The sequence below is a fragment of the Solea solea genome, chromosome 7 (assembly GCF_958295425.1).
Source record: "Solea solea chromosome 7, fSolSol10.1, whole genome shotgun sequence".
Taxonomy (NCBI): domain Eukaryota; kingdom Metazoa; phylum Chordata; class Actinopteri; order Pleuronectiformes; family Soleidae; genus Solea; species Solea solea.
In genome coordinates, this window is record NC_081140.1 from 3,117,540 (window position 1) to 3,137,410 (window position 19,871).

Sequence of the window (19,871 nt, forward strand, 5' to 3'; positions counted from 1 at the left end):
CATTCACCCATTCTGACCCATTCACTCACACTCACGCTACATGGCCATGGGGCACAGCCCACACCCTGCCTTCAGAGTAAAGGTACGCTACTGTTCCCAGGAGCCTCGTCTTCCATGGAATATTTACACCAATCACAAGTGACTGATGTGTTTCTGTCACCCAGTCAGCTGAAGTTTGTGGGTGATCTTAGCATAACATTTAACTCCAAGGGAAATCCAAGGGAAGTGTGCCAAAAATGGACCAGTTGGGGCTGGATATTTAACTTAACTTAACTTAACTTAACTTAATGGGTACAAAAATTGTCTTTAAAAAAGCTTGGGTACCCCATTAAGTACTCACTGGTACTTCTATTTTCAATGACTGTTGCTCTAGGGAAAAATGCTGTGTTCACGACTGGAGTGTAAACAAGGATGGTTGAAATGCAGAGATCACTAAGTGGTTAATCAAGACTAACTGCAATGTGCCAAGACAACTTGTGAGAACACATTCTCAGAAGTGTGGCCTGCATGGGACAGTCGATGTATTCAGAGCTTCTTCTTCCTATGTTCATTTCTTTCTTTCTTTCCAGTTCATCACCTGCTGCCTTTAATCCATGCATGCTGTTTTCTCTTTCTCCCTCACTGTCCCTCCTGCTCTCTGTTGTTCTTTTGAAGTGTCATGGGCATCCTGTGGTTTTCAAAGGGTCAGAAAAGGACAGCCCTACTGCCCTGTAGCGAAGGGAGGCCGCGGGATAAACGTGTGTTACCACCTGTTGTCACTGCTCCGTGTTGACACCGTTGGTGTCACTGTACTCGCACCTCGCCATCGCCCACCCCTGCCGCCTGTACATGGTTCCCTCTTGGTTTACTAACACAGCAAAATGTGTGAGTGATGGAGCAAATGCACCCATTGGAGGTAGTGCTAGTGCCTGTATATACACACTTACAGGAACATGCACAGTACTACTGCAGGACCCCCTACTGTCTGACAACCATCACACAGAGATAAACCCAGGAGTCCTGCTGCTTAAAGCCCACTGTTTCCTCACACTTCACATTATAGAGGACTCATTCTAGCTCAGAGACCAACCAGCAGGGGATGTTTGGTGGAGAGGAAGGTCCTGTGTGATGGGGAGAGGGAGACAATTGCAGGTCCGGGGTCACACAGAGAGTGGAGAGAGGCAACCAAGAGTCCCTCAAGATGAAAAAAAAATGAATTAGCCTTTCAATTGATAACCAGAAATCAAACTGCTGAGAGTAGCAGTAGGGAAGTTTCTGAAGTTCCTTCTCATTCAGCTGCAGCTTCCTGCCCTGTGGTTCTGCCCAGATCTGGAGGGGAAGACAAGTTTGAGGAAGATGACCTAAAACTGGACATTACGCCAGAGTCTGATTCCACCACAGCCAGCTGCTCAAACTGCTGTATCACTCTCCTCACAGACTTGAAGGGAATCTCCCTGTGCCACTGGCTTCCACCAGTGACACGAGGTCCTTTGTATGTTGAGTCCTTGCTGAGGAAGATGTGTGGAGGAGGAGGAAGGCAGCAGCGCAGCCTCAAGCAGCCCTGGCCCAGGCCCAGAGCTGGGCGCACTCCGGTGGCACTGAAGCGGGTAGGAAGCGTGGCCAGGTGTTCGTGGGTCACAGGGTTGTGGAAGCTCAGAGCCCCGCCCCCAATGTTGAGGAAAACCCCAAGGCTTTTGATCTGAGGCGGGACAGTGCAGATCGGCTCGCAGCTCCCGTCATACACTACCCAAAAAGACCGACTCTGCCTTTCCAGCCACCAGCCACAACAACCGTCCGATGAGGTCACACCTGAGAAAGACAAACAAAATGGAAGCTAATTTCAGCAGCATTTACAGAAAACCTGAAATCTGACAATCTGACAACACCAAGTCAAAACTCAGTGTAATATTGTCCAATACTTTAATCAAATACCTGCAAAACCAAATACTTCTCTATCAACCTCAGAGTCACAGTTTTATGCTGATAGTCAGTGCTGGCCAAAGCCTCTATGTTGTTTTTTGATGCTAACCCATGCAGCAGCACCTCAGAGTAGCCTGTCCTTGTTAAAATGTAACAGTATAAACAACATTAATTATAGCTGTGTTCTTTTCACCAAAACCAGTGTCACTTTTGTTTTTTTGTTTTTTTTTAAACATTAAAGGGCAGTAAAATCACAAAAGTGGCCTAGTATTAATTTGCACTCTGTGGTGATAGTGCACTTGAATTACACAAGTAAACCAGTTTAATGACTTTGGTTTCTAAAACTTAGAGCAGATGTGCAAATTATGCACTAAATGAGCAAATCTTCTACTCCAGAATAAAACCAAATAACTTGAGCTCAACACTTTTTAAATAATCTAAATATATTTAGATTTCTTTACCATGTTAAAATGTTTTTTCTTCTTCACACACTATTTGCCAAGCAGCTGCTTATGTCGCTTAAGCCTTGGTCAGGTCAATCTATAAGTGATGTCTATGAATGGATTTCTAATAAACTAATATCTGCTGTGCAGACAAAGGGAGACAGTGTTGGGATCACAATAGAAAAAACATGAAAAGACAGGAACAAACAACAGCTTAAAACACACACACATCCATGTGCTTCCTGAAAATGTCCAAAAAGTTTAGTTCAGGTGTTTTGTGATGTGGTTGTATATACTGTATATACTGTAATATAATATATATATAATGTATATACTGGCTCTCACAGAAAACATGGATTTCATCAGCAGACTTTAGACGCTTAACAACAATAATATAAGCATGTGTTCACTTCACGCCATCACGAGAAAGCGGAGGCTTGTAAACTGCTAACTTTCCTGCACCAAAGTCCATTGAGAAAATGGATGTTTTTAGCTTGTGACAACACTAGAGCTGCTGGTCTACTGCTGCCTTGTTAGCTTAGTTTGCGTCGCTTAATATGTCCAAATAGAGTTTTTTAGTCACCGTACATCATAAGATAAAATATTTGAATTTATTGATGGATAAACACTTTCTGATTTTCTTTGTGGAGTGTGGTGCAAAAGATTTTCCAACTGAAAAAAATGTCCCATTCTTAAAGATATTGGAGACTTAAGCAGGTGTCGATTTCATTAAGTGGGCCATGTGTTCGTTTTCCTTCTGTTTCTGAAGGCAGCCATGTCGTCAGTGAGAGCAGGTGTCGGGCTTTACATGGGTCCACAGAAATGCCAGTCAGAAAAGTTCTGATGTACCGCTTTTAAGTGCATAAACTGAGGGTGAAGTTCAAAATACAAAAGTCATTATGAAGTTCAAGTGAACATGCAGTATGGGAGACTTGGTCCTGTACTTTGACAAAAGGCACTGGATTTCCCCCAAAGTTGCTTAACCCATGATCAATGTTCTGTCAGTGTTCTAAACACTTGGTGGCACTGTGACCTATATAGTTGTTTGATGACGTGTGTGTGTGTGTGTTTAAATGGGCTTAAACAAGCACAGCCTTGCTGACTAACGGTGAGGTTTTCTGGAAGCAATAAGCAGCCTGGCATCAAACCAACCCGCACAAACTGAAGTGACTTCTTACCAATCCTGTACATGGAGCTGTTACAGACCTCCACCTCCCAGTAATATTGCCCCCGTGCAATCACGACGTCTCCACACACTTGTGGGAGTTCCAGCCCAGATGTCATCTTTGACCTTTGCACCTTGTTGCCTTGAGGCCTGCGATAGGTGACAGTGAGGGAGCTGTTGGAGAGACGGAGGGCTGTGGGGAGACTGGAAGAGTCCAGAGCAAAACGCAGTCCTAGGGAAAATGAAATGAAAGTAAGAAGAGAAGGTTTGTGGTTTTTGTTAACAATAACCAAACATGTCATCTATTATGACACACACTGTAAACCTATTAAACATGTTTTGTTTGGGAATTAAAAACATCAAGTCTGAATCCTCACCAAAGACAGACCTCGCCATGTCCTCCTCTTGCAGGTCTATGGCGCCATCCACTGGGGATGTAGCAGCATTGGATTCTGGGTCAAGTAAGGAGAGTGTACACGATACAGTAGGTTGAGACCGAGAATTATGTGGTGAGCTCTCAATACATCATCATACTCACCGTGTAAACAACTGTGTGAGCTTCCTTCTGTTGAATCTCTGCAGCGTGGAGGCTGCTGTAAGTATAGCAGCAGTGGTGGAGTGAATGTAATTATACATAAAGGGACACACAGTATAGTCATATTGAGCAAAGCTAAGTATATTCTGGATCACAAGTCACTACATATTATATACTGTCTCCTGGTTTTGCCATATTTAATTTACTGCACAGAAGTCTGGGGAATTAGGGGATGTATGTTTCTAGCACTGTAGTACCACATCTAAACATATTTCTCTCCTGAGTTTGGATTTCTCACCTCCACAAGCTGAAAGTGGTCCTCAGATGGTTCCTCCTCGGACTGGATCTCCCCGCTGATGTGTGCCGGACGCACTGAAGGATGTTTTGGTAAACAGGAAGTGGCGGATGACCAGGTCCTGCATGGTAGCTCCACAGTGCGTCGACAGCTGGGGCACAGCACAGAGCAGACAGGCAGACTGACGCTGTGCCGGTGGAGAGGCTGACCTGAGCTTCTTCTCTCTCCAGTGGCTACACAGTGACCACACATGGTATGAGAACAAGGCAGGATCAGGACCTCGTCGTACTCTTGGTTGCAAGATGGACAGGTGGAAAGTGATGGATGATAATAATCTGTATATTTCTCCTCATCTTCCTCCCTTTGTGCCTTTCTTGGCATTATTTGGGCTCAGAAGTCTTCAGGTCCATTACAGAGAATGTTATTCTCCATCCACTGCAAGGTCAAGAGAGTAAACAAGGAAAAGAAATCTCCTAAATCTTTACCTTTCTGCTCTTAAAATGTCCCGCAACATGAATAAATCGGTTTTACAGCTCTTTATCCTGAAAAAGCAAGGCCTCAGTCAGAGCAGAAACATCAACAATCCAATTTATCCATAAAGAAACACAATGGTGACATCATGTTGTGAAGATATCCTGTTAGGTAGCAAATCCCATGTTGTTGATGATGTTTTCAGGAGTAGAGACATCCCATAGTGTCAAAAATTGACAAAGCTCCAAACCAAAACCACAAGATGCAAAGACCGGAGTTGATCCCATCCCCTCTGTCTCCCAGCTGACCATTGTGTGTGAAATAGGAGAAATGTCCTGTGTTCAGATAAAAGAGAGAGTGGCAGAGACTGAGGAGCCCAGCCTTTCACAAAGTGCTCAATGCTTGGGGTTACCATGGTGATGGCTCTTCCCGTATGACGCACAATGGCAAAATAATGGGATGCAAAGGACCCTTGTCCTGTGCACAGACACACACACACACACACACACACACACGTTCACATATGGAAGAGCTATTAATGTCATGAGCATGAGGCACTCATTCACGCACAGATGGAATAACAGGGATTTTCACTTCCTGGTGCGGATTATCCTAGTCCACGCTCAGGATTACATGGACAGATGTGATGGCTCATTGTCCTCCTTAAGTGTCCACATGATGACAATAAACAAAATCCTAATCAGTGAAAGGAGTGCATCTTAAAGTAATAAGTCAGGTTTTTTTTAGGATGATGTACCGACACAAATTACATGGAGAATGCATCCTATGTCTGGACCCCCTGAAAACATGGCTGCCGGTGGGGTGAGCAAATATTGAGCCAGTAAGTCTTGATTTTAAGTTTTTTTAAATTCAATATTTTTTTAGATTTGACTGAATCCTGTTTCCTTATTTGGACTTTTGAAATTGGACCCCCGACTCAACACTGTGACTGTAGCGCCCTCTGTGGGTGATGTGTGTGAGGTGCAGTGTCAAATCACATCCGGAATGAAATTCACGTGGTTTGATGAAGACTGTGATGATGATGTTAGCAGCTCCTGTTTCTGGAAATTAGTAATTAGAAAGCTATTACCCTATTATGAATGAGTCTTTGTATGTTTATAGTATTTTATTGTGCTTTATTTGAAAACCTAGGCAATGTCTCAGTCAAACTAATGTTATTTGTTAAGGTTACTTTTTTTTATTCTGTTTTGAAGTGGTGCATATAATGTAAATATTTTTTAATTCTTTATTTTTTATTCCTTTGTTTTTCTCTCTGTATTTTCTCTCCTGTAACAAGTGAATTTCCACACTGTGTGATCAATAAAGTCTAATCTTACATTTCTTTACATCTACAGCCACATGTATGTACACAGAGAGCTTTTTTCTGCATTCATTTACTATACAAAATATGGAAATAATTACTTTTTCAAACAATTCCTCTATGTATGGTATCTACAATATCAGTGCTAACCAATGTTTGACACGGCCACAAAGATTATCACCTGACCTACATGACCTCAAACCTTTCTCCTTTTCTAATTCCCTGGTTCTCATATCTTCATATCAATATCTGTTAGCTGCTATTGTTATTGTTTTTTTTTTGTTTTTTTTAAATAGAAAACAATCATACAAACAGAAAATGATGAATATGTAGTACAGTGTATATAGTGTATATATAAATACAAATGTATTAATGAGTTAAACGACAAAACAGGAAAACCAGTTGATTCAAAAAGCTCAGTATTACCAATGCTACTTTCTATATAAGTCTGTTAAGTTTCTATAAGCAGGTATTTTTGTGTCACAGATAATAAAGTACATGATATCAAGGCAGGAAGGCACTGCCCCAAAGCGAACCCTCAAACAACTGATGCGCGTTCATGTCGCGTGCAGTCGTACACAAAGAAGTGCAATGCTGCCCTCCACAGTTTAAAATAATCTCATCTTGAAGTCCGTAATCACAGTCTTCCTCTAATACGATTAACTTCCGGCAGAACTGTACACTAATGCGTGTAATGTTGCCATGTCGCCCTGGTCCGGCCTAATAATCGGTTTTATTTTGAAAGTGCAAACCGGAAGCAGTAAATGTGATTGCGCTGACTTGATGTCAATGCGTCACATGACATTCTACGCTGTCGTCTGTCAAGGAAATCATCCCAACCTGCTGGAGCTTCTTAGGCAGCTTGTGTTGGAAGTAACTACCATTTTAATACTTTATCAAGGGCCTTTCTCGTTTACTACGTCCGTTTTTAATTTGAAGTCATTTTATCACTAACGAAGGCACTTTCCTGCTTAGCTATGTAGTCAGCTGGGGTTAACTAGTTGGTTATTGGTCACGGGTCACTGACAAACCCGTTACTAACTTTATGAGAAAACAGTCAGAGACAGTAGGTGAAGTGAGGGAGTGAAGCTCCACAGACAGCGGCCGTCACCATGGCAGAGCGGACACCGCTTCTCCACTACCGCCTCTCCGCCAGCGTCAATGAGTCCGAGCCGAGGTCCCCGCCGGCCGGTCAGCCGCCGGAGCAGCAGAGGAGCAGCCACCAGCAGCAGCACCAGCAGCACCAGCATCCCCACCACCACCACGACCAGCAGCAACAGCAGCAGCAGGCCACCAAACTGTCCACCTTCTTTGGAGTGGTCATCCCCACACTGCTGTCCATGTTCAGCGTGGTGGTCTTCCTCAGAATAGGTGAGTCCACGCAAATCACTGCACCCTCTTTGATTTATTGATAAATAAAGTCATTAAAGCAAGTTATAGGAGGAACAATTTGCGAAGTTATTTAGGTAAAAAGATTTTAAATGATAAACGTAACGGTTTTTATTACCGTTATAACATATGAGGTGTTATTTATTTTAGTTTTAGATTTGTTGATCTGTTTATATATTGTTATTGTTAGTTTTTAAATTATTCTGTATTGTTTTTTATGTTAATGCAAAGTTCACACTGAATTTCTAATATTTATACTTTTGTAATCTAAGTTCAGAATCATTGAATTATTATAATGACATACAGAGTAAAATAAGTAAAACAAATGTTCTAAATAAGTCAGGATTTAAAATAAAATGTAGTTATAATGATGATAAACATCATCATTAAACTCTCATTAAAGTTTGCTGGCAGCTGAGCAAAGTCAGACACATCATCATTGAAGACAAATGACAAAACAGACATTACAATGTACACTATGTAAAATGCAAGATTTCATTCAGCAGGAACTTTGCTCAGAGGCACAGTGTCAGGGTTCAAACCAGCAACCCACAGCCATTTTTTTACTGGACACCCTGATGTTTTCAGACATGAACTTGGCAATATATCGATATTATATCTATATCATGACATGAGACAAGATGTGTTCTTATCCTTAATGACCTTTCCTGGTTTTAAAGTGGAATCAACTTTTAAAGTTGATCATATTAAAACCTTTGTGATATACACTAATAATTATGGATATTATATGTACTGATCAAAAAATACATTGAATTATCAAAATTATATTTTTATAAAGTCAATTAATGACACATCTTTCATTATAAGCTTAATTAAAGATTATAGCAAAATTGTTATAGTCAATTTAATTGTTTCTAACACATAAATAAATGTCCTTCATTTAACATCAGAATTGAAAGGTGATTATGAGTGTATTTTCTGATCATTAATTAATAGAGATTATAAACAGAAGACATTCTACTTTAGAGTGTCTCTCACTCTTTGAGTAGCACAAACATCTCCAGAGTCCAGAGAAACAAACTGTGTGCAGCTTTATATCCTCATATATTGAGATATAGATTAGCTTTACTGAAATTTTGATGTTTTTTTTTACATCATGGCATATATTGATCAAATGATATAAATAAGTATATGATGATAAGCTTTATTTGATGTCATATACCACATAAATTGTATTTCTAATGAACACAACAACAGCTACACTGTAAGTAAAGAAAGATAATCCCCTTTAAGAGTACATTAGTGGACTCATAAAATGAATCTTGTTATTTGGATCTAGACCAAACTTCCCCTGTGCATAGATATTAGCATGCAGCCCAGATTTCTGATTAGTTTCATAATGATTTCTGGATTCTTTTCAGGGAAATTTATTGTAAAACAAAAAAAAAACCCTATTTCACAATGTTTAAGGAAGTGGAGAAAAATGTCAGTAGCCCCTCCCTTAAAGCGGATTTGTTCCAAAGGCCATTTTCCATCCCTCCACAGCATGTCATGGAAGTCATTTCAGTTCAACAACTCAGTATTGTTGTTTTTCAACCTGCAAACACAGACAAACCTCATTGTGTTCATGAATGGAGCCTTTTTAGTCGCTCTCATCTGATTTGATGGAGTCGAACGCAAACTGAGAGCATTTGTCACTAAACACGTTTAGCACTACATTTTATTTCTCACATTTCTATTACATTTCTATTCATATTAAAACCCTCATTATCTCACACAGTTCATGCTCCCTGTCAGCAGGGACACATTTACCTCCTTATTTATGTTTTTACGAGGTAAGAATTTGGCTTGTAACCATAGGGTTGTCGGTTTGATTCCAGAGACAGGTCAAGGGCTGAGCTGCCCCTGAGTAAGGTGTCTTACCCCCACTGCTCCCTGGGTGCAGTTATGCGTCTGGTTTGTGTGTTTACTACTGGTGTGTAACAAAGACGGTTTAAATGCAGAAGTGAAATTCACCGATTGGCGAGTGTGTGTGTGTGTGTGTGTGTGTGTGTGTGTGTGCATATATAAGACTTTCTAACCAGGCACCTTTAGGATGGCACTAGCTGTCAGTCACAGTGTCCGTGACCACCTGCAGGCTGTGCTTGATCATCTATGTTCCACTAAATGGACATCATTTTCTATCAAAGAATACCTGAAACTGATGTCATAATTCCAGTGAGAAGTTGAAGCTCATTTTCCTATAGACTCACAAATGGATCTCTTTTAAAGAGATAGTTTTTTTTGTAGTCATGTTTACTGTTATATCACAGTTAGAGAGTCGTTTGGAAACTAAAGTTTGTCAACCGTTTGTCAAAATGAAAGATTTCTAGTATACTGCTGCCTCTGTCTGTCAGTTTGAATATGTTATTCTGTGATATTGGCGTAATTCTTAGTTTCCCCGTGAGCTAAAGACACACATTTTCTCTTTGATGTTTAGTAGAACGAGTAGTTTTACAAACTTCAGTTTCCAGTCAGAAAAGGCTGTTTTACAGCTTTCAGTTACACTTTCTGTACCTGGTGACTGCATTCTTTTTTGTGTACGGTCTATAAATTACAGAAGTTAAAAAAAAAAAATTCTCTTATTGTGTTTTAAAATCTTTAGGGAAGTGCAACTTACTGGTTTCTGGTGCTCAAAGTTTATTTGGGAGTCAGACCGAGGTATAGCAGACGAACGGTTCTTGTTTTATTTAGAGTAATGTTGTTTAGTTTGGCAGATTAGAATATGAGTATATGAGTAATCAATGTCCACACAACACAAGAGTAAAGGTCCTGTTTTCCTTTGGTGGGGGAATTACACTCCTGATGTGAAACTCGTCATCATAATGCAATAGCAGGTTTCACATGCTGTCAGAGCTGCAGAAATGAACTTTATGTCTTGTCTTCTTCTTTGATAGCACTCTGTTACTGTTACTCCTCCCTTTTGTAACTTAAAGTTGTTTTCCAACTCTCCCTCATTTTCCCTCCACCTTCCCTGGCCCTGCCTCACGGTCTCGTGAGATGTCAGCTGCTGCGCTCACACACACAGTCTGGTTTCCATGACTCCAGAGGACATTATATTGACATACCTTCATTTCCTGGAGACATAACTTTAACCAACATTACTGGCCAAGCCTATAAACCCTAACCCAGGTCTTACCCCCCCTTACTCCCTATGGTTTATGCATTTTATTTTTGTTCTTCACAAAGACACACATCCAAGAACACCCACTCACATATGCAAATGCTCAAATAGACACACAGGTGGTAGTCCTGGACAATAAATCATGACAAAAGCAGTAATTATCATCATGTTTATCGACATCATGGTGATACATTGAGCTTCACTGCAGCCACTTTGAATTCTTGCTTGTTGTCTGATCTTTACTGAGAGGATATTCCACGTCACGGCTGTATAACTGTGGATCGTCGTGCTGCTGAGAATATTAAATGATTGTCCAGTGAGTTTTGCATTTGGCCGAATGTATTAGGATTAGCATTCGTCAGCACCAAAATCAATAACTGTCTGTGGGTCAGATCTATGAGCAGTGCAAATGAAGTAGAGCCACAAAGAAAATAGAGCTCCCACATCTGTTGGCAGCCAAACAGTGTAGTGTATCACTGAATCCCAACAGGACCACGGGGTTATGAGCTGTTGCATTGTTTCAACACACTTCCCCCGTCTATTATTTTCATACAGAGGATGTTTGTTGTTTGCATCAGGCCAAATAACTTTATTTCACAACTCTTTCTGAGTGCTTTTCTGTCTTGTCTGCCTTTTACCAGGAGTTTGCATATTATTGTAGTCAATCCTCCCAAGTTATGACCGTTAAGTCGTGGTTGTTGCCGCTGTGAAGAGATTTTTCTTCACGGTGTAAATGATTTCCTGCTCATTTCGAGGATTTGTCCTCCTGCTGTAACTAACTAATGTTTTTCTTTCTGAACAACTTTTCTTGGTCACATGATTGAGGCGAGGTCGTGTTATTTATGGCGCTCTTTTCGTACACAAAGGTACAGTCAAGCTGCTGCAGTGAGACATTTAAAAAGAATACAGCGCCTAAAGCGAAAGAAATCAACACAAGACAGAAGTTGAAAATCCTGATATTAAATGCATCCATTATGAGTAGAATAAAGAAGATAAAGGGAATAATAGGGAAATAAGGAGTTAAAGATAAAAGTTGGATGAGGTTAATGGGTTGTAGAATAGTTTTAGCACTTTTATCTGGCGATAAAAGTAAACGATTTTTCCAGGCTCATTTTGTTATGAGGTTTTTATCTTTAACTTTGTTTTTGAGGTGATAAGAATAGTATTGATAGGTATTGTCATTAGTATCTGATTGGATTTAGCAGAGTGAAAAGTGAATAAAACCAGCCTTATTCCAGACCTTCAGTCATATTCTTCAATAATTCCTGAATCTATTCACCTTTTGAGGAGTTATTCATGTTCCTGGTGCACATTCATCCCCCCTGATCTCAACATTAAAAAAGGAAAAGAGACTGGAATTATTTTAACATGTGATCTCACTTCATCTCTCAGTGCAGCTGGAAACTTTTGTCTGGTCATTTGTGCTCTGGCAGGCTACCACTTTCATTTTCCCAGGAAAGTTCTCATCATGAAGTAAGAGCCAGATTCTTTGCCTGAGCTTCACTTTTAGTTGATATACTTGCATGGATCTCAAATCCTCTGCACTCTGCATGTATGGCCTTTCCCAGGAAAGTCGAACTTCCCTTTTCAATCACAATGAAGCTGACCTCAAAGCCAGAAGTGGTGAGTTCAGCCAGCTAATTTGCATTGAAAAAAAGGAACAGGCTTGCGTGTGCTTCATCACATTATTGAGAAGGTTCTACTGTACCAGGCATGACCTAAACCAAAGAACTGTATACTTTTGTTGGACATTCATACAATTTAGGTTAAATATTAGGATTACACATTAAACTGCATGTCATTTTTGTCAACCTCTTACTTTCTCATTTATGTATTATTTGGTTTTCTATTGATATTATAATTTACTGCCTTCATAATTAGGGCTGGGTATTTCCTACCACCACATAATACAATATGTATCACGATACAGTGGCCACAATATCAAACATGTCGTCATTCACAGCTGCTTTTTTACCCCAATCTTTTTTTTTCTCTCTAAATAAGGCATTGTTTCAGGAAATGTCTTCTTCCATATGAAGCATGAAGCATCCTGTGATTGGTCCACTGATGCATTCATTCATTCATTTGAGCCTCTTTCCTTGACCTGTGTTTGTGTTTGTCCAGGATTTGTGGTGGGCCAGTGTGGACTGTACCAAGCCATCACCATGTTCCTGGTGGCCTACTTCATCATCTGTATGACGGTGCTCTCAGTGTGCGCCATCTCCACCAATGGAGCCCTGGATGCTGGAGGAGCCTATTGTATCCTTTCAAACCCCCAACCCGCCGTCATGTGACAGCTGCACGTCACATTCAGCACAACACAAACACAACTGCCGCCTTTGTTTCATTCATTCATGCATTGTACGAGACAAGGAATGGAGCTTCATTGGCTTATTAAAGCTACATGGGGCACTGTTTAGCTCTTGGAATGATTGTGTAAATCAGTGCTCCCTGGTAACTGGCCCGTGACCCGCAGATGTGTTGATATATTTTTTACGGTTGCTAGAAATTGAATTCATTGATTTTCTACCGCTTTATCCTCCACATGAGGGTCGCAGAGACTGACATAGGCAGGGTTGGGGTGACCCTGGACAGGTTGCCGGTCCGTCACATGAGATAAACAACTATTCACTCTCACACTCACACCTTTTTAGAGTCAATTTAGAGTGTCCACCTGGATCCCAACTGGTGACCTTCTTGTTGTAAGGCAACAATGCTAGCCACTACACCACCATGTGGCTCTGCTAGTAATTTCTTTCAAAACATTTTGAATAAATTCAAGCCTTATGGGTTAAGATTTAAACGTTTCAAATAATACAGCATAATATGAATAATCTGATTAATAAGCATACGCATATCTCTTGGGTTGAACTTAATCATAGGCATTTAACAAATAGTATATAGTCCGTGAAATGTACAGTGTAGTCAAACCTTTAAAAAGCCTTTTGTCCATAAAAGCTTTCCAACTTCAACTTTATTGTTCCCCAGGGGAAATGTTGTGGTGCAGCAGGGTTTCACACATAAACACATAAAACATAACAATACAATAAAAAGAGCAATAATACAAACCACACACAAAAACTGTGTCCAGTGCAATGACAAGGAATCATATTACAGTACACATTAATATTAATAACTCGAGTCATTATCCCTCGTATTCCTATGATTTTCTGTTTATAGTTTGTTTTGTCCTTTGTTTTGTTTGTGGTCATGGGTCCCATAAAAGCACTAGACAAATCTAAATTCTTCTTATAATAATTATAATATTATTATAACATTGTTTATAAAATTGTGTTATGTTGTGGCTCGTAATAGTTTACTGTTTTTACAAAGGTTAATCGATTATTTTCATAATCGATTAATCTGTCGATTATTTTCTCGATTAATTGTTTGGTCCATAAAATATCAGAAAACCTTAAAAAATGTTGATCGGTGTTTGTCAAACCTGGGCATAATAATGTTCTCAAATGTCTTGTTTTGTCCACAAACCAAAATGATTGACTTTTAATGATTTATTTGTTATCCAGAGCAGAGAAATGAAGAAGATATTCACATTTAAGAAGCTTAAACAATCGGAAATCGTGTTTTAATCATGAAAAAAGCTTCAAACTGATTCACCGATTATCAAAATAGTTGTCGATTCATTTAGTAATCGATTAATCGATTATTAATCGATTACTAAATAACATAAACAGAACAGAAATTACAAGTAGATTATATTCAGTCTATGGGTTCACTCTCTAAAGTTTATGCATTGTAATGTGTGCATGCACAGCATGGTCATGCAATGTTAAGTAAGGCAAATTAGACCAAACGCTACAATTATTTGCTCTTTCACTCAGTCAAAACTATTCTCACGTCCATGACCAATGGATCTGTCTGACATAACGTCATTTATGCTCTTATTAGTTCCAGTCTCAATATGTGCATGGGTTTTCTCCCACAGTCCAACAACATGTAGATTTGGGAATTAGGCAAATTGGACACTGTGTACAACGAACCATCACTGACATTCATCTTTAATCAGTTTCACTTTTGCAACAAGAGCAGCTCCCAACACTGTAAGCAGATTCTAATGACTGGAAAATGAGCGTGGAACAGAAGAAAAAACACAGAAAAGGAAGATTTAGAGCAGTGTTGTTTTGTCTTTTGGACTAAAATGCTTATTTTAGTCCAAATAAGCATTTGGACTTAATGCTTATAGTTTCTTGATCTTTAAAATGTGGGAGACCACAGACACAACAAGCTTTGTAACCGATTTTGAACGTTTTAATCCTCCAATCAAGATGCAGGACCACACACTTGGCGTTTTATCAAACTATTTCAGGGAGAAGATTCCAGGGATTTGGGATCTCACAGAAACTCTCGTGATTCAACGTGACTTCAGAATATAAACAGACATGGAGGCGGATTGTCGGCATCGTTGGTTAATAGCTATTGTGTGTGTAAGTCATGGCTGGGAAGACGGAATCAACTTGATCAACTTCAACAGATCAATGTCATTGGTTATTGCAGGGTTCTGTTCAATGGTATATATCAACCAAATTTAATTCTTACAATTTGAAATGGAGAAGAGTCTTCATTGATCACAGTTTGTCGATTTGACCATGTGCCGATGGTTTCATGAATGTCATACATTAAACAGAGACCATGTGCAATAATAGAGCACTGAACTGTTATAATTGTGGTTTGAGCTTATAGATGAGTCTGGACGACTTTGTTTTGACTTTGTCCACCTTCTAATTGTGTATCCAACAAAACAAGTAAACTTTAACACTTTAACGTGATTCAGACATGATCAGTCGAGCGCTGGGTCCAGAGTTTGGTGGAAGTATCGGCATCATGTTCTTCTTCGCTAACGTGTGTGGCAGTGCTCTCTTTGTACTTGGTCTGGTTGAGGCCATTCTGGGCACTTTTGGGTTGCCAGAAGGTAGGTTTGATTTTCACACCTTGTGAAATGCAGCATGGTAGACTGAGGAGCTCAGATAGAGTTTCCTGGCTAAAAGTTCCACCAAATTCATTGACATTATCTTCTGGACACTTTCCTCTTTTAGATGGGACTGTGGCCACTTCTGCCTACCAGGTCTTGCCATCAGGCTACTGGTGGTCTCTGCTTTACGGCACGGGCGTGGCTCTGCTCTGTTTGCTGGTTTGCCTGGTGGGAGCCCACATCTATGCGAAGGCTACCTTCGTCATCTTCCTGATGGTCATTTTTGTCCTGGGCACCATCTTCATCAGTTTCTTTGCAGTTGGGCCTCGCACCATCACTCTGCCCAGCTCTGCCGCAGTCAACCCGGGGATAAATGGAACAGACCCCGGGCTTCCCACCACAGCCAACTTCACCGGCTTCAAGTTGGACACGCTGCTTGGGAACTTGTGGGGTAAGATGGAGAAGCTGATGATAATATTAAATGATAATATTACTAAAATCGTACTTAAAACCCAGGAGGAGGGAAAAACAGTGTCAGCGGTCTGAAAAATTGCTCCACTAGATTTCTTCAGTTGTGCAGCAATTATTTATAACACCAAAACTAATTGAAGCATTGTATTTATAGGTGATAACGTCATTTACTCATTATAATTTAAGTTAAGTTTATTTAGTTAATTATGTGTCACACTTATAGTTAAAGATAATGTTAGTATGGGGAAACCTACAGTATGTTGTACAGTTTAATGGGGAAAAGCTATTGATTTATTTAATAATCTCAATTCAAATTTCTGTAGTTCAAACATTTTTCGATGTTTTGACAGATCACAGGAGAACCACAGGTGTGCATGATCACAGAGTATGATGGAATAACAAATAGATAAAATAATACAATGTTTGGAATTTTCATGTTAAAATTGTTATTGTTAGAATGGTATTGTAACAAAGACCTGACTACTCTCTAAAGCCACATTCAGACGTGCGTTCATGTGTGTACATGAACGCACCAGTTGTACGACAAAGTCACAGTGGTAATAAATCTCCAGGAAGTAGCCTTTCATGTAATGCCTCATAAAACCACATTGTGTTGTTTTCATGGTTACATTCACTGTGATGAAACAAAGTTGTGAGCTTTCAAGGTTCTGGTCACAGATATACTTAAATTGAATATTGCTGTCAAAAACTGATTTTAGTAATTTAGCTAAAGGCTCATCTCAAGAAAATCTACGAAATAACTATAAAAATCTATGGAAAGTGACTTAAGTGCCCTTTTGAAGCTGCTCACTCTCCCACACCAAAGTCCATCACAGCATGCAGTTAATCCACTGCTGGATCCATCCATGTAATTGTGTTATTTTGTGATTTGGGGGTTTAACATACATAACATAAACATAAAGCCCCAGTTAGACCTGGCAGAATGTGTCCTAGATGTGTCATGTGATCAGATCAAGTGATTCAAACTGATTTTGGTGCATTAAACTAAGCAGTTCACCAACCTATGTTTTCAGTCACAAAGGTCTGTGACATTTAGACCTAACAACGTGTTTTTTGATTTTATTAGGTGAGCATTTGTAAAGCAGATACAACCTGTTCTTCTGTGTGTCCTGCTGGCAGCCTTGTTGTCATGACTCAAGTCAATGATTTACTGCTTCACAGTGCAGGGATTGCAAACAGTGCAGATACAGTACTTCCTACAACAACACTTAAAGGGGACATATTATGCAAAATCAACATTTTAATCATTTCAATACTTATATTTGGGACTCTGGAGGCCCTACCAGTCGCCAAAGTGTGGAAAAAGAATACTCAGTCCTATTTTCGTGGTCCCCCTTAGTGTAAGTATAGGCGATGAAACACGCAATGTTGAATTCCCTGCTCTTATGACGGCAGCATGAGCATTTCACCACGAATGTTACCACCCACCAGTAAGTTTACTTGGAGAGCTCCACCTTAACTCCACCTTAGCTCCACCTTAGCTCCTCCTTAGCTCCACCTTAGCTCCACCTTAGCTCCACCTTGTCCCTATAAAATGCGAGAGTGTAGACGAGGGAGGAAGAGCGGTATTATGTCAACGTGGAGGGACAAGTGTGCTGTTGGTGGCTGCACAGTGGAGCACAGTGTTTTACACAAACTTCCAGCCTCAGAGGATTTTATATATGAAGCTAATGTGCCGGATAAAGTCAGCAAACGTGTGTTTGTTTTGTGTGTTCGCACCACTTCGCATCAGCCGTATTTAGTCAGCGACCGTATTTCACCGACGTACAAACACACACATTTTTAAGAAAAGGTCACATAGAGCTCGTAACTGACCATTCTGACACGTCCTAATTAAAAAAGTTTATGCAGCGATCAGCGGTGCTGTCCCTAAGTGTTTTTAACTGATTTACAGTTGGGCAGTGTTCGGCTTGATCCTTGTGTCGGACGTCTCTTCCTGTGACGCCACTCTCGCTGTTTTCCGCGCACGCTGCCATGTTGATATTGTTAGAGAACTAGTGGAGGGAGGGGGAGAGGAATGAAGCGGAGGGAACAGGAGCTGAGCGAGTGAGCGCAGTAAAAAGGACCAATCAGAAACCCCCTGGAAGAAGTGGGTGTGTGTTTGCCTGTGTCTCATTTGCATATAAAGGGACCATGCACAAAACCGAGCGTTCTGAAAGGGGCGGGTTTAGCAGGGTTATTGAACTGCTATGGTGCTTCATCCTTATGGTATTTTGACCAACGCATGTCACAGACATGTTCATTAGGACACCAGGGAACTATTTTAACTCAGAGAAATATGGTATAATATGTCTCCTTTAAATACCTGAATTATCACTTAAAGTTTTGCCCCTCAAAATGAGCCATCACTTCACCAGCAATGCTTTGCATTTGTTAAGAAAGCAAAGAGTTGTGTGTCACATTCCACACTAAATTCACTGGACCCCAAACCCCAGTGTGCAAATGGGTGGCAGAGAGTGCTCTGTACTGCTTCCAAGCATGCATGTGTCATTTTATTTTTTTCTCGTGCTGTTGGCAGAAGACAAGACGCTTTGTCTGATCTATGATAGACTTTGTCACAGCAGCCAGTTTAACATGAAACAGACAGATCAGCGCTAATCACATTAATCAAGGCTCTAACAGAACCTTCATGAAGATGATTACCAACGCCTGTCGATGAATGTGCCATGAAAAGGTCTGTTACAGTTGTGAATGTTCTCTGGTTCTTCTTGTGCACTTGGAGGACTCTTTTTGTTGGGACTCGCATCCAAACATGTGATTAATAATCTAAAGACCGTAACTCAGGCATGCACCCAGACACACGTGAGAATTATTAGTCACAACAAGCTCTGCATTATCCCAAGATCTGACTAAAAAGGATGCAAACACACACAGATGTAAAATCATAGTTTTACATGTGATTTGAATGAACTCATACATAACAGGGTATTTTAAATGTTGACAGTATTCATAATTAAGGTGAGGTAAAGGGTATTCAGTTGGTTGTAGTATGAAACCTCTTGTATATGCGAATAAAATGAGAGGTCAGATTTTTTGAAACTCTCCTGCGCTTACGTCCACAGAGAAGTCCACCAGTGGATCAACAACTCCAGTGTGCTGTAAAACTGCTGGTTGGACTTGAAATTGGACTTGTAATGTGACTGTTGCTGGTTTAAATCCCAGGATGGGTCAAGGGCTGAGTTGCCCCTGAGCAAGGCAACCAATCCCCCATTGCTCCCCGGGCGTCTGTGTGTGTGTTCACTTCTGGTGTGTGATAAGGATTGTTTAAATACAGAGGTCAAATTCACAATGCGTGCAAAAATAACCAATTCTCATGTATAGCTTTTATAAGCCAAGTCTTTTTTCTTCATGTTAAGACCACATACATAAAATCACACTTCAAAAAAAAACCCCTTTACTACGACTTCAGCGACTTAACTGTTGTGTTCTCCCCCCACAGCTGATTACACGGTGGATTACACGACAGGAACTATGATGACCTTTGCCAAAGTTTTCGCTGTGATGTTTAACGGCTGCACCGGCATCATGGCTGGTTCTAACATGTCAGGTATGGCAGTCAGGATTGTGTGTGTGTGTGTGTGTGTGTGTGATTGTCCATCTTGGACATGGCTTGGCTAAAACTGTCTGTCCCACAGGTGACCTGAAAAATCCCAGCTATTCCATCCCCCGTGGTACGATCACTGCTGTCATCTTCACCTTCATCATCTACAATTTGCTCTGCGTGCTGGAGGCGTGCTCCTGTGACCGGTCAGTAACACATTTACATACTCTGTGTTTCTCTCACACACACACACTCACACACACACA

At 40.5% G+C, this 19,871-nt stretch overlaps 2 protein-coding genes across 2 annotated transcripts in view; one reads left to right on the top strand and one right to left on the bottom strand.

Moving 5' to 3' along the window:
* On the bottom strand, positions 1-5,590 carry LOC131462791 (uncharacterized). The gene is made up of 5 exons (XM_058634315.1): positions 4,341-5,590; positions 4,046-4,100; positions 3,885-3,959; positions 3,521-3,739; positions 1-1,788 (listed from the first exon to the last, which is right to left on the bottom strand). The coding sequence occupies exons 1-5, from the start codon at positions 4,716-4,718 to the stop codon at positions 1,268-1,270; spliced, it is 1,248 nt and encodes a 415-aa protein (XP_058490298.1). The 5' UTR covers positions 4,719-5,590; the 3' UTR covers positions 1-1,267.
* A 1,349-nt stretch (positions 5,591-6,939) lies between these two features.
* The window catches only part of zgc:153039 (uncharacterized protein LOC767698 homolog), an 89,088-nt gene continuing 76,156 nt past the window's right edge, over positions 6,940-19,871 (top strand). The window contains exons 1-6 of the mRNA XM_058634313.1: positions 6,940-7,500; positions 12,767-12,901; positions 15,435-15,572; positions 15,697-16,023; positions 19,504-19,611; positions 19,700-19,811. Of these exons, the coding sequence (XP_058490296.1) occupies positions 7,242-7,500; positions 12,767-12,901; positions 15,435-15,572; positions 15,697-16,023; positions 19,504-19,611; positions 19,700-19,811 (1,079 nt within the window). The 5' untranslated portion in view covers positions 6,940-7,241. The remainder of the gene's footprint in view (positions 7,501-12,766; positions 12,902-15,434; positions 15,573-15,696; positions 16,024-19,503; positions 19,612-19,699; positions 19,812-19,871) is intronic.

What these genes read in the sequence shown, in the direction of transcription:
- LOC131462791 (XM_058634315.1), bottom strand. Translation starts at nt 4,718, where the DNA reads ATGCCAAGAAAGGCACAAAGGGAGGAAGATGAGGAGAAATATACAGAT. An exon ending in ACCACTTTCAGCTTGTGGAG is followed by an intron (nt 4,101 to 4,340) that starts GTGAGAAATCCA and finishes CTATACTTACAG; the next exon opens with CAGCCTCCACGCTGCAGAGA. An exon ending in CAGCTCCATGTACAGGATTG is followed by an intron (nt 1,789 to 3,520) that starts GTAAGAAGTCAC and finishes TGTCTTTCTCAG; the next exon opens with GTGTGACCTCATCGGACGGT.